General features: G+C 42.7%; 3 protein-coding genes across 5 annotated transcripts in view; all 3 read right to left on the reverse strand.

The window, feature by feature from the left end:
* Window positions 1–4,837, reverse strand: part of LOC115408299 (synaptotagmin-2-like) — a 68,552-nt gene extending 63,715 nt beyond the window's left edge. The window contains exons 1-2 of one of the 2 annotated variants that reach the window (XM_030118955.1): window positions 4,687–4,837; window positions 4,527–4,591 (exon numbers count right to left, since the gene is read on the reverse strand). The gene's annotated coding sequence lies outside the window, so the exon portion shown is untranslated. The remainder of the gene's footprint in view (window positions 1–4,526; window positions 4,592–4,686) is intronic. The other variant, XM_030118957.1, reaches the window with a different exon arrangement.
* Window positions 4,838–6,263: 1,426 nt separating this feature from the next.
* On the reverse strand, window positions 6,264–8,303 carry oard1 (O-acyl-ADP-ribose deacylase 1). 2 transcript variants are annotated; one of them, XM_030119038.1, is made up of 6 exons: window positions 8,266–8,303; window positions 8,079–8,128; window positions 7,750–7,954; window positions 6,861–6,919; window positions 6,641–6,753; window positions 6,264–6,543 (listed from the first exon to the last, which is right to left on the reverse strand). In XM_030119038.1, exons 2-6 carry the CDS (start codon window positions 8,121–8,123, stop codon window positions 6,396–6,398), a joined length of 570 nt encoding a protein of 189 aa, XP_029974898.1. In that variant the 5' UTR covers window positions 8,124–8,128; window positions 8,266–8,303; the 3' UTR covers window positions 6,264–6,395. The 2 variants fall into 2 exon arrangements, with proteins under 2 accessions (XP_029974898.1, XP_029974897.1); XM_030119037.1 differs by lacking the exon at window positions 8,266–8,303 and having other exon boundaries at window positions 8,079–8,258.
* A 1,437-nt stretch (window positions 8,304–9,740) lies between these two features.
* Window positions 9,741–11,313, reverse strand: guca1b (guanylate cyclase activator 1B). The gene is made up of 4 exons (XM_030119039.1): window positions 11,080–11,313; window positions 10,461–10,610; window positions 10,180–10,294; window positions 9,741–9,932 (listed from the first exon to the last, which is right to left on the reverse strand). Exons 1-4 carry the CDS (start codon window positions 11,281–11,283, stop codon window positions 9,808–9,810), a joined length of 594 nt encoding a protein of 197 aa, XP_029974899.1. The 5' UTR covers window positions 11,284–11,313; the 3' UTR covers window positions 9,741–9,807.
* Window positions 11,314–12,704: the final 1,391 nt, after the last annotated feature.

The following is a 12,704-nucleotide window of genomic DNA, read 5'->3' on the forward strand; positions in this document are numbered from 1 at the left end:
GGGGGAAGCTCTCACGCTTCAGCCAACCACCCCCCAGGCAGGCAGTGGGATGGAAACGTAGCAACTGTTTATAGGAGCAGAAACAAGCTTCTCCTTCGTTTCCTAGAGCTTTTCACATGATTAAGATTCATTTCACATCTGCATGCATGTGTTCACGTGCATGTGCCTTAGTGTGGCAGAAAGAGACTATTACAATTGTGGCCATAAGCTGTACAATTAATCCATCAGAACTTGAGTGTAAGGCTACACTGTGTGACTCATTCATGCACGCTGTGCACTCCCTGACTTTAAACTGAATAAACTGCAAGACCTTTTATTCTTCTGCATAAACTGTACGAGTTCCTCTCAGCAGTTATTTGTGGAATCATTATTTCTTATCTCTCACGTGGGACTTCATCAACGAAATGCCAAACCACAGGCAGACGAACACCAGATATTTAAAGGCACATGCTGTTTGCCTCCCCCATTGTTCCCATTTCAATAAGTTCAATAAGGTGTCCGCCTATGTTTGCAAGGATGCTACCTCTGGAACAAAAGCAAACAGCGAGGCAGATGTTCCTAATGAGGAAAACACGGCCAGGCAAGGAGGGGGATCGTTCAGCTGGTATGTGGCAAAGTGAATGTGTTATACGCTTACATAATCCAGGGGGAGCGTGAATTGACTACTCCCTCTCTCTACACGACAATGCGCTGGCAGGCGCAGGTCGCCCGTGCGCTCGAGTTTGCCGCGTTTCCGTCAATTCTAAAATCATCGGATGCCCCGAACGCACAACGGCGGGTCAAAAGCTCTTTGTGGGGCTGTTGTTCGTCAGCAGGCTGTGCAGCTCTGCTGCTGCAGGGGTCTTTTCAGTGCATGGAACCGGATGGTGAGCAGAGCACACAGCGGGGGCTGGGCACTGCAATGTACTGCAGTGCTCGTAGCCTCGCTATGCACACCCACTCTCTCCCATTCTTGCTCCGGCTCTGACAATCTCTCAATCTCTTACTCCATCTCTCAACCCTTCTCTGGCCCGGCTAGCGTCGTTTATCTTGCTCTCCTCTTCACTTTCCTCTCAGTGCTTCGGTCCATTTCATGGCTGCTTCGCTCCCGACTCTTAATGGGGAGAGCAATACGTGTGTCCCGAGCTGTCTTCTGTGTTCCACATAAAAACTAATTTGTCCTCAGTCACTCTCGTGCACATCGGCAAGCAGACTCAGTAACATATATTAGCAGAAACACATACGTAAGCGGACTCATAACCTTCAGCTGGAGAGTTGCCCAGCAGGGTTATCGAGAAGGTGCAAACACACAGCCGTGTCTTTCTCACTTCAGAGGATGATACACTCGCTCACTTACTTATTTCCTGCAGACTTACCCCAGCCATAAGCATTACTTGGCACACTGACAGTAACCTCAACTCTCCTTTAGCCTGACCGTAAAGCTTAAAGCTAGTCTGTGTCACCTAAAAACCAAATAATATAACCTGTGAGGACATTTTTTTTTTTGGCTCTCAAAGGAAGCAATATCCAACAGTGGCAACAGTGCAAAACAAACTGTACTTACAGATTTGTCACTCTAAAACATTCTCAACCAATTATCACCTCTATTATCTTAAAATAGTAAGTTTGGGGATTGTTGCCAACTGTAGTATATCAGTGACAGCCGTTGTTGCTCCGCTGTGGTGCCGGCGCCATCATTCAGGGGGCCATGCCGAACGCCCATGCCACGCAGCCAGGGACTGAGGGTGTCACGCTTGGCATGCTTGGAAGGATGAGCAATGACAAGCACAGCAGCTGCTCCCTTCTGCCAAACACCTTAAGAAGAATTACTTACAGAACAAAACTTTTCCAATTACTGCACTGATAAAGACAAAGTTCACAAAGAAAAGCAGGGGCACATGCCACAAATAATCTCCTTCCAAGCACTCACTGATGTAGATAATTCGGCATGACCAGGATTGTTTATGCTGTGACGCTGACAAGCCCGATTGAACTGGCTGCTCAAACACTGAATAATTCAATTTTGATGAATCAGTTTAGTAAAAGGTCCATGAGTTTAACCCAGCCAGTGTGTCAGCTAATCAGAAAAGGTTAAACCTCCCCCACCTCCCACCGCCTGTGTTCATCCTAGAGGAGGATACTGGCTAATTCATGGAACGGCGAGGGGTCTCGCTTCTGTTTGCCATTAAAGAGCTGAAGTTTGTGATTATCACTGTCTGAATGGGTTTCTCGGTATGCTAGCAGCATCCTGTGGGGATACTTTTCCTGGTTGCTCTCAACCATGACATGAAACAAAGCTTTGTGTCTCAGCAGGAGCCCGAGCTCTAAGAGCTGGATCATTACTTGTTTTCTTAGACAGATGTCTCCAACTAACTCCAAAGTTATTTTCTTCACTGTTTCCATTTTCAATCAATCGATTCTCTCACAACTCCGAGGACATAATCAATCATTTGCCACAATAACTTAGCTTTATTTGACCACACATTCAGCCAATCAGAAATGAATATACCTCAAATTATCTGGCAGTCAAAGTAGCTCCTATATTGTGGTTTTATTCTGAAGGGCTTGTAGATATCCCAAGATTAAACTATCCATAACCCGAGTTATTGACTAGAAAACATATTTCCACACTACACCTTTACTTTTGTTTGATTACTCAAACATATCCAATGTCAAACTCAAATGATCCTGCTGCTGCTGCAGTGACTTTTATCTCACGGTTTGATGTGTCATTCTGAGCTTTGCGGTGAAAAGGAGAGGCAGAACAAATCAACAGCGCCGACACTCCCACCTGATAACGCAGGTGGACGAGGACGGCACTGAGGTTTTCAAAATGAAAACAGCCAGGATTTCAGCTGTTCAGCATCTCTGCGAAACAAGTAGCTCTGTCAGACATGGACTGTGTTCTAGAAAGGAGAGGAGCATGAATAATGAAGAGTGTTGTCCTCATGTCTTTGCTGAAAAAGCAGAGGAATGGGTGTGTTCAGCTGCTGACATTATCACACAGAGGTTTGGAAACTTGTATAGCAATGTGTTTGTAAAACCAGGGAGCAAAAAACATCCAGAAGGCATACTTCTTAAGCACGTTGGTTTGACCCGAACAGCGTGTAGGAAGCTGGGATAAACACTTCCTGCTTTGTGCTCTGTCCATGGTGCTGAAATGGATTAGCCTCTCTCCCCATTCCTCTCTGTACTGCCGCAAATAACCAAAACGTGAATAATTGACACATAATTGAAAACCACTGGCTGGGATCAGCAATTCTGCTCAGGTTCAAGTACATCCTGTGCTTGTTTCCACAATCCAGCAGTGAAAGATATTAACCTCACTTCGAAAGGAGGCTAATATCTTTGCAATAAAAAAATGCAATAATCATGTTAAACTCTTTTTTTTTGCCAATCCCACACAAGACTCTGTCCATTATTTCTTCCTATTCTGCAGCAGGCAGTGTTCACAGAGAAAACACACAGTGCCCACTGCTGGACAGCGTGAAATGTTCATTCACAAATGATGAAGGTCAGACTTAGAAAAAAAAGACAGTGGGAGGTAATAAACAAACTGTGAATGTGTTAAGAGAAATCTGATAATGAATTCACGATTTTAAAAAAAAAAACGTTATTGGTTAATTTATATCATAAACCTGAAGTTTTGGTATTTGACCTAATTTCAAATATATTCTAACTCATATCATCATTTCTTTTTAAGACACATTTTACAGTGAAAATACACAAACATGATGATAACACTGTACTAAAACAATGTATTCATAAATTATTTGGTACACCTTATTAAGTCAGCCTTGTTCAACCAATCAGAGAGCCTACATTTGCTGCAGGCTCAGACTGAAGGAAGTCCCTGACCACTGGATAAACCGAACAAAAACTAACCACCAAGCCCAAAAGCTACCAGAGCCGATTCAATCTGTCATCTGAGGAGCTCCACTGTCACCCACAATGCACAGCAAGAGCACGAAGCACCAAACTGGAGGAGGCTGCAGCAGTATCTAGAATTGCTGAGATCATCAGTGAATTTAACAGCAAAAAGAACAAAACTTTGATTGTCCCAAACAGGGATAGGAGAAAGAGGAAGAAAAAAAACAACCACAGGAGGTATTATACTGGCTGCGACTACAGGAAGGTGGTTTGGCTCCCTGAGCCCAGCACTGCCTGGATGGATGCTGAGGCAGCCCTGCACAGGGATGTAATGGGATACTGCAGCACTAGAGAACCGTGTGCACAGAAACTTGCCTAGGAGCATCAGGGAGTCCCGCACTAACCTTCCCCCTCCCTCCCCCTCTCTCCTTTCCTTTCCTCTGCCTCTCCCTCTCGCTGCTTGTCTCCCATGTCTTATGTAAAGAAAAATCCTCCCAAAAAAAAAAGTAGAAATCACTTCATGGTTTCAAATGTTGAAACACTGGAAGAACAGCTGGATCATTCACAAACAACTAAAAGCACATTAATTAAAGAAGAAGAAAAAAAAACAACTTCAGAAGTGGAGGAGCCCAGCATGGTCAGTGCCAGAGGAGGAGGATGAAGATGAAGGCGCTTACCTTTTGTGCAGGTTGCTCTCTTGTGGACAACGAGCTCTCTCCCTTTCTCCACGGGCTCCGAGACACTTTGAGATAGAGAGAAAAATAATCAATCTCCTCTTACTTTCTCTTGTTTCCAGTTTCAGAATGAACAAGTCTGAGCACAGCCCTGCAGACACACCTTCACTCTGTCCTCTGTCAACTCTGCCACATGCACACACACACACAGACACCCATTCAAATGCACCCCAAGACTGGAGGACCCAAATTGATAAAGATCTGGTCAGGGGAGGGATGAGAACTACACACTCACACACTGCAGTTTTTTTTTTTTTCTTTCTCTTGCCCACTCGCTCTGCTGTCTTTGCCTGCACTGCCTCCTGATTGGCTAAGCTGCTCTTCAATAACATAAGCTCTCCTCTTTAATTGGAAGAGGGCCAGTTATGTGGTGCACCAGAAACCCTCCCGCCCAGCTCATCTCTCCCTCTTTTTTTTCTCTCTCTTCCTTCTTCTTTTTTTTTTTTTTGCCTAAGTGCCTGTGGAGAAGAATGCTGAGCTCTGCAATTTCATACGCATCGTGCAAAAAAAAAAGAGGGAATGGAGGACAGAGGGAGGGGGTGGGAGGCTGAGGGATGGGAGAGAGAGAAAAGGAGTGAGACAAGCGGGTGGGAGCATCCATCAGGGACGGACGGTCGACTGCAGTGGGACAGGCACAAGCTGCAGGGGGAACAAAGGGATGCAGGGGGGGTGTTGTTAGGTGGGGTGAGGGCAGATTGGGATGCACAGTCCACCAGCCGCAGAGTGTGCGGTGTGACAGCGGGTCAGATGGAGGGAGACTTCCCTGCACTGGCTGCAACACTCGAGGTGGCTCTGCTGCAGTGTGCAGCGTAATTGCCAGGCATGAAGGGGGATGGGAAGGAGGGAGGGAGGAGGAGGAGGAGGAGGAGGAGGAGGAGGAGGAGAGAGGGGATTGGTTGCAGTGATGCTGAAGTACAGTCTTTCAGCCAGCCCGTACGCATGTACGGGGGAAATGGGCAGCCAGCCGCAGTGTACACAGCGCTTAATGTCTTTTTACTCATGAATTATTGAAGGTGCCCCAAAGGAGAATGGGAGGGTCGCAGGCGGCAAACTACTGAGTATGTTCAGACAGTCTCACTGTTACCGAGGGCTGTGATCATTACTGATACCTGAGGTACACGCTTCAGTGTTCAAAGGGGTGTGCTTTAGCTGGATTGCCTCATCCTGCTCTCCCAATGAGCTGCATTCAGCAAAGACTCCACGCTATTGTGTCTCCTCTCTCACTCCACTTGAGTTGCGTGACGCGTTAAAAGGCTTTCCCCATGCAGGAGAAAATGGGTGTGTGGGACTGTGTGGTGTGGTGTCAGATTCCCCGCTCCGCTGTCCTTTCACTCACATCTGGTCCATTGTGTCCCCGCTGCTTTAAAGTACATCTCTGGAGCAGATCAATAATGGATCCCGCAGCCATCTGCACGAGGCTACAATGAGCACTCCAGAAGTTATGTGACGACCGCAGACTAATGCAAATACACCGTTTGCTCGGTCAACAGTGTGAATGGCTGGTGTATGAATGGGCAAACACAAAAATACCTGATTCTTCAGAATCACTGTCAGGGTATATGCCAACATCTAAAACAGGCTAGCAGTCCAGTGATTTCCTAATTTGGGGAGAAATTCTAAACAATGTGGTGTCAAACAAGTGAAGCTGAAAGATATTAGATATCACAGAAGTCCATGAGGTTTTTGGTTTTCGTAAACATTTATTTACATTCAGTTGATATCAAAGCATTTCAAATATAAAGATCAACGTTTTCAACTTGTGAATATGAGACAGTAAAAGACATAAAGAACATAAACCTCGATTTCCATCAATCATCTGCGCCAGTTTTCCTTCATCACCGTTGTCTCTTCTTTCTGAGGGAGGCTGTAGACTGTGATGGAGATGTCCGTGTTACTGAACACATCTTCCAGGATCTCCGACACTTTGTCCCACTTCAGCCGATCCAGGCCACAACCGATCCTTTCAGACAGGAGGCAGAGGACACATTCCTCACACCAAAGTCAAATTATGCAGTGACTTTTAAATACGATCGCCAAAAGGATGTCGTGACACAAACCGAGGCATTGATATTCTTGTTACGTTGTTCCTCACGCAGTGCGCCTTCATGTCCTCCAGGCTCTCTGTCAGGTGGAAGTAGGTGGGCTTCTGTGCGGCTTTTCTCTTTGTGATCTGCAAAAATAAGATAAAACAATGGAGACAAACAACAGACAACGGAGTACTTGATCTTTATTTATCTTGGGCTCTTAAACTGGCTGGAAAATTTGTTGAATCTTTACCAGATAGTAGATAAAACGCTGGTCCCTTTTCAGGACCGCACACTGTCCGGGCTTCTTCTCTGTTGGACAGTAAGAAAGACTCTTGTGTTGAAACAACATGTCATATAATGTGGTTCATAAATCCCTCTCACATGTGAACAAATAATGAAATCATGATTTTTTTTAGGAAAACAGACATAAATAAAAAAAGTAAAAACATAATATAATAAAGAGCATACACTTACATACAAGAGTTCTATATGGATTATTTTAGCATTAGACCCAAAATTTGACGTGGTTCTCTCAAATGACACAGCTACATGTATTTTGTCGTGTTTAATTTGGTTATACTGGGAGCAACTAAAACCACTTTCAGGCAAATCACATTACAGAACAGTGTAATTGTGGCACATTTTACATAAACCTGGCAAAAACTGTATCCCAAAAACAGCAAATTTCATGACTGAGAAAAGGTCGGTTTTACACTTTTCAAAAGACTTTGTTGCACAAAAATAAAATGCAGAGGTGGTGGTTTACACTGTTTTTAGAAAATCACAAAAGTAAAACAGTTGTGTGAATCCTTTAGTTTCTCCAACATCGGAAATACCGAGAGGATTTCATGTTTCATGGTTGTGTATCGAGTTGTACTCCTTCCTTTGAGCATCAATATAAAGTATTAAAAAATGCATGTGATGGCGATATTAAAATACTAATCCAGGTCAATGGATATTTAATGATCATGGATTCAGTCATTCTCCATATATAGCACTCAGTGGTGATGACAGTTTATTTCCCCCATGTGTAAACCTGCAAAGGGGAAACTGGGAAGAGTGTGCAGACGAGCAGATTGCCTGTGCTGGGTGGAATGAGACATATTTTGATAAATTTTTAATTAAAAAGGCTGACTCACCCTGTTTCTTTAACTCATCCACTCCTTTGAACGTCTTCTTGAACGCCACTGCGATGCCTGCCCCCATGCGGCAGTCCTCGCTGATGCAGTGAGCCAGAGACTCTTCTTTAGGGCAGGAAAACAGATCCCCGGAGACATAGTTCAGCCTCCAGCCGCCTTCTGCAGTCTCGCCAGCAGGGGGCGGCGTTGGACCGTCAGACGGAGCCTGGTGACAGCAGCGATGTGGCAGACACACCATAACCAAAACTAGTTTTCCACTCAGTGTGCATTTTTCGTAGCTGCAATGCGAACCCGCGAAGCTAAAGTAAAAAAACGTATTGCATCTTTACCTTAACTGTGCCGGAAACAGCTGGATTCTGGACTTCGGACGACATCGGTGCTGAAAGAGAGAAGTGCGCTTGCATTCTGGATTGAGTTGAGAAGTGAAAACAACGTCTGGCTGTCTGCATTTATGTTTGAAATGTATTTATTTTTCCTAAATTGTCACAATAAATAAAAAACGAAAGCATGCCTTACAAACAGCTTGATGTGTGGGCGTGCTCTGCAGCGAGATCAGGAACCCGGAAGTTATCTGTAATCTCGCGATAAAAAAACGTGAATCAGGCCAGACTTCTAAGTGATTTTAAAGACCAAATTAACCATTTAACTATTTTTAATTCAAGTTGAATTTTCTGAACTGAAGGCTGTTTTTGTGAATTATGTCGTTATGTACTTGATATTTTTTTCCTTACTATATTTTGAATTGTTGTTAATTTTTTCTACTTATGAGAGGTCAGTATTTCACATGAACTCAATGGGCCATTTTCACAGCTCCACTACTTCCTGAAATTAACTGTGCACATTCATTTCCTGTCTTGCATTATTGGCCAAAATGATTAATCCAGGTGTGTCTTGTTGCAGCAGTCTAAACCAGACACACCTGGATTAATCAATTTGGCCAATAATGCAAGACAGGAAATGAATGTGCACAGCTATTTTCAGGAAGCAGTGAAGCTGTGAAAATAGCCAATGGTGTAAATAACTAAAGAGATGATGCTATCTGTGAAGTCCTTTCAGATACGTCAAACTTGAAATAGATCCTATCTATTTGCTGGCCAGAGATGGACATGTTGTGGAGTGGAACTTATGTGAAACCCACAGGAGAAGTGCAAGAGACAGAGACCCCGACTCACCTGGAGATGCTTGAGATTGTCAGCATTGGAAGAGAGAGGGCTTACACAATGTGAGGCAAAAGATACTGCACAGAATAGGGTCAGATGACAAAGTGCTCGTGGGAAACCTCTTTCATCTGTGCATGCCCATTTTTTAACTGAAGGCTGGTGTACTCTTGCCTCACGATCAGAAAGTTGTGGATTTTATATGGAGTTTGCATGTTCTTCCCATGCTTTCATAGAATTCCTCAAGGGACTCCAGTTTTCCTCCCACAATTCAAAAGCATGACTGTGAGGTTATTTGGTGACCACAAATTATAGCCTTAGGAGTGAATGTGAGTGTGTGGTTGTCTGTCTCTGTGTGTTTGCCCTGTGATGAACTGGGACCTGTCTGGGATGAACCACCTGGGATTGGCTTCAGCTCCCCACAACCCTGCACTGGATAAAGCAGTATAGAGATTAACAGAAAAAGAAGTGAACATACCTCTGCAGATTGTGTTTGTGTTTTTATTGAACAGCTTTTATGACACAAAACAAAACACAGTAAAATAAGTGCATTATGGTTATAGCATATTTCAAATTAACAGATAAACCAAGCTACATCATCACAGATAAGAATGGAAAGTTTTGGAGTAGCTACAGCTTATTTGCCCCATAGCATGATTTAATGTTATCTGAATCTAAACACCTTCATAAGCAAAATGCTGATTTTCTGTGGACAGACATCTACACTTTACACAAGAATCAGTATACAGTACAATGCCAGAGAGACTGCAGTGTTCTTTTCTTTGATGTACATGTATACTAAACAGATTGTTTAAAAAAAAAAAAAAAGAAAAGAAAATTCACCCCAAAAAAATCCCACAGGAGCATTGTGTCTGACAGATTGTTAGTCCATGTCTCAGTCTCAGAAGTCTGCACTGCGCCGTCGTTCGTTGATCCAGTCCCCGGGGTTGACATCCATCTGCAGCATCTTCATCACCCACTTGTCCCTCCGCGCACCGTCGATGAACTCATCCAGAGAAAGCTCCCCTGAGAGGTGAGAGACACTTACCTTGCAGGCTTATTTCAATATATATGTCTATTATTGTGTTTAAACATTTCAATGACAAAAAAGCCGTAGTAGAGGTTACCTTACTTTGTAATTTAAACGAGCAACAAAACCCACATGAACACTTTACACTGACTCTTCACTGGGGGATTCCTGTAGCCTTTCACAGACCTTTTAAATCATCTTTAAAACATTCCAGACTGTTAGAAAATTGCCACAAACACTCACCATCTCCATTTTCATCAACCAGCTCAAATATCCGGTCAACCACTTGGTCTGGGGTCAGCAGATTGCATTCTTCATCCAGCTCTCCATGGCAGGCTTTCTTCAGCCGATAAATGGACTGAGAGTGACAGGAGAGGATGTTATAATGGACCATAATTCACACTTCCCACCACTTTTGCTCAAAATATAGTATTTCAAAATGTCTTGAAAGTTTTGTCAGACGGATACATAAAATGTGGTTGGGTTATGTGCTTTATTTTTATTTTGTTAAAAATAGGAATTACCTCCACAATTTCAAGAAGCTCTGTTTTGTCAATGCACCCGCTTCCGTCCTTATCATACATTTTGAATGTCCATTTGAGCTTATGCTCCAACTTTCCCCGAAGGACTAAGTTCAAAGCTGCCACGTACTCCAGGAAATCAATGGTGTTGTCCTGTGGTTGTGAAGAAAAAGAGTTCAAATGAAAGGTAAGGTTACTTTGACGTTATGTTGAGATAAATGTTCTTTTACATTAATAATAAGAATTTTAAAATTAAAAGCTGAGAGATAAATACTGTAAATATCAGATTGCCATTTGTTATTTATGAACGCGACCTTGGAGTTGAACCTGCACTGAATTATTGAAAAACCAATTTAATCCAACACTGATATTCAGGCATGGTTTTGTGCACTATAAAAACCAGCTGTTTCAATTATTCTAAAGCTGGAACGTACATTTAACTTTATTTTCTATTTGCCTTTTACAAAAGTCTACTTACATAACAGCTGCAGACTATTTTCCTACCCACCAATTAATAAAATATATATCTAATAACAAAACCTATCCAGCAAATGTCATTTCAAAAAATAAAATAACTACAGAAAAGACTTATTATTCCATCATAATAGAGATCTGTACTTACGCCATTCTTGTCAAAGGCTCGAAACATGTTTTCAATGTAATCTGCTGCCTCCTTGTTGTTGGTGACCCCGAAGAAGCTCTTGAACTCGTGCATGAACAGAGTTCCACTCGGACACTCCACCACAAACTTTTTGTACCATTCCTGCAGCTCTGCCACATCGATTTCCTTGTCTGGGTCACTTTCCTCGCTCAGCCGCTGACCCATAGTGGAAATATTGTTTTGATTAACTCCCCAAACAATTCTTACATCACCCAAGACTACTTGGCCCAGTTAACTATTTTAAAGATTTTCTTCTACATCAAAACAAACAAACAAAAAGAAATGTATCCATATAACAGACAACCTATACACTAGAAATATTTTTATGCAAATCAGCCAAAGCCAATACACTAAATTTTGTAAAGTCCATACAGACTGGATTGTAATTTGGCTGCTCCACTGTGGCAAATCCCATCTGGATGTGAGGATGAACCTGAGGCTGTGGTGGATCACATGATGAGGGATTAGAAATGAACTCTTGTCATAATCAATTAACAGCAAAGTGATCACAGCAGTGCTGCTGTTTGTACCTGCACAAAATTAGGAACCTGATCTGTGTATAGCATTTCGACTGTATTTTAATTTTCAGCAAACAGATTCTCTAAAGATAAGTATGAAATACATCCTCATTTTCATTCCATCCATTTATGATTTACATAGATTATACAACTCGGGGTCATGGGATGCTGGAGTCAATCCCACCTGACACCGTGTGAAGGCAGAGTACATCCTGTACCAGTCATTAGTCCACCGCGGGGAAAACAAACAGACACACATCCACACCTACAAGCAGTTTAGATTGAATTATTATTATTATTACAGACAACAAGTCACAGAACCAGTTTCATATTGTCAAGTCATCACAGATGAACATCAGCTCACATGTGAGCTTTTCAAAGTAAAATCTGTGAAATAACGATGATCTGCATGGATAGAGTTTAACCTTGGGTAAAAATATGACCATCTCTAACAAAAGCATCCACAGAGGCAGCGACACTGATAATAATACACACAGGGAACAATTTACCAGAGATGGAGTCGTGCAATCATACTGGCCCAGATGAAAATATGCATTGTGGGAAATGAAGAATGGGATTCAGGGAACTCACGAATTCCCAAACCTAAAGGAGTTGGTAAACAATATGGTGCACTGCTTTATGTATTCATTCCCGTAATAGGAAGTTGCAGTCTGATGATTCATTCAGGTCAAATATCTCTGTTATCCCTGAAAGCCCTGACCTTCAGGTACCAACTTATTACCTGCTGCCCAGATTGCTCTTTGCAAGCTTCCTGCGGCCTCAGTGAAGTCTATAATAGATGTGTTGTAACTAATAACAGGCTTCAGACTGAACCCAAGGGTTGATGGAATGATTATTTTTTGTGGAACTGTCAGAAACGTCTACTTCGAGCCATCACTCACCATTAGGCAGTTCAACAAAAGTGAACCTGTCTGGAAAATATGTTGGATTAATATTGAAAGCAGTGAAACAGACGGGCTTCGCGAGATTCTCCCTGTATGTATGTACAGCTGAGAGCACATATTTAAAGATGTTATGATCAACGTGTCGGATTTATCATCTTCATCA

Source organism: Salarias fasciatus, chromosome 20 (assembly GCF_902148845.1).
Source record: "Salarias fasciatus chromosome 20, fSalaFa1.1, whole genome shotgun sequence".
NCBI classification, from domain to species: Eukaryota; Metazoa; Chordata; class Actinopteri; order Blenniiformes; family Blenniidae; genus Salarias; species Salarias fasciatus.

Excerpts from the sequence above, each read along its gene's own strand:
- guca1b (XM_030119039.1), bottom strand. The coding sequence starts at position 11,283 with ATGGGTCAGCGGCTGAGCGAGGAAAGTGACCCAGACAAGGAAATCGAT. Across the intron at positions 10,611-11,079 it reads GAGCCTTTGACAAGAATGGC|GACAACACCATTGATTTCCT; the intron begins GTAAGTACAGAT and ends TCACAACCACAG. Across the intron at positions 10,295-10,460 it reads AGCTTCTTGAAATTGTGGAG|TCCATTTATCGGCTGAAGAA; the intron begins GTAATTCCTATT and ends TGTCACTCTCAG.
- oard1 (XM_030119037.1), bottom strand. The coding sequence starts at position 8,198 with ATGCAGACAGCCAGACGTTGTTTTCACTTCTCAACTCAATCCAGAATG. Across the intron at positions 7,955-8,078 it reads CTGTTTCCGGCACAGTTAAG|GCTCCGTCTGACGGTCCAAC; the intron begins GTAAAGATGCAA and ends TGCTGTCACCAG. Across the intron at positions 6,754-6,860 it reads AGCGTTTTATCTACTATCTG|ATCACAAAGAGAAAAGCCGC; the intron begins GTAAAGATTCAA and ends TTATTTTTGCAG.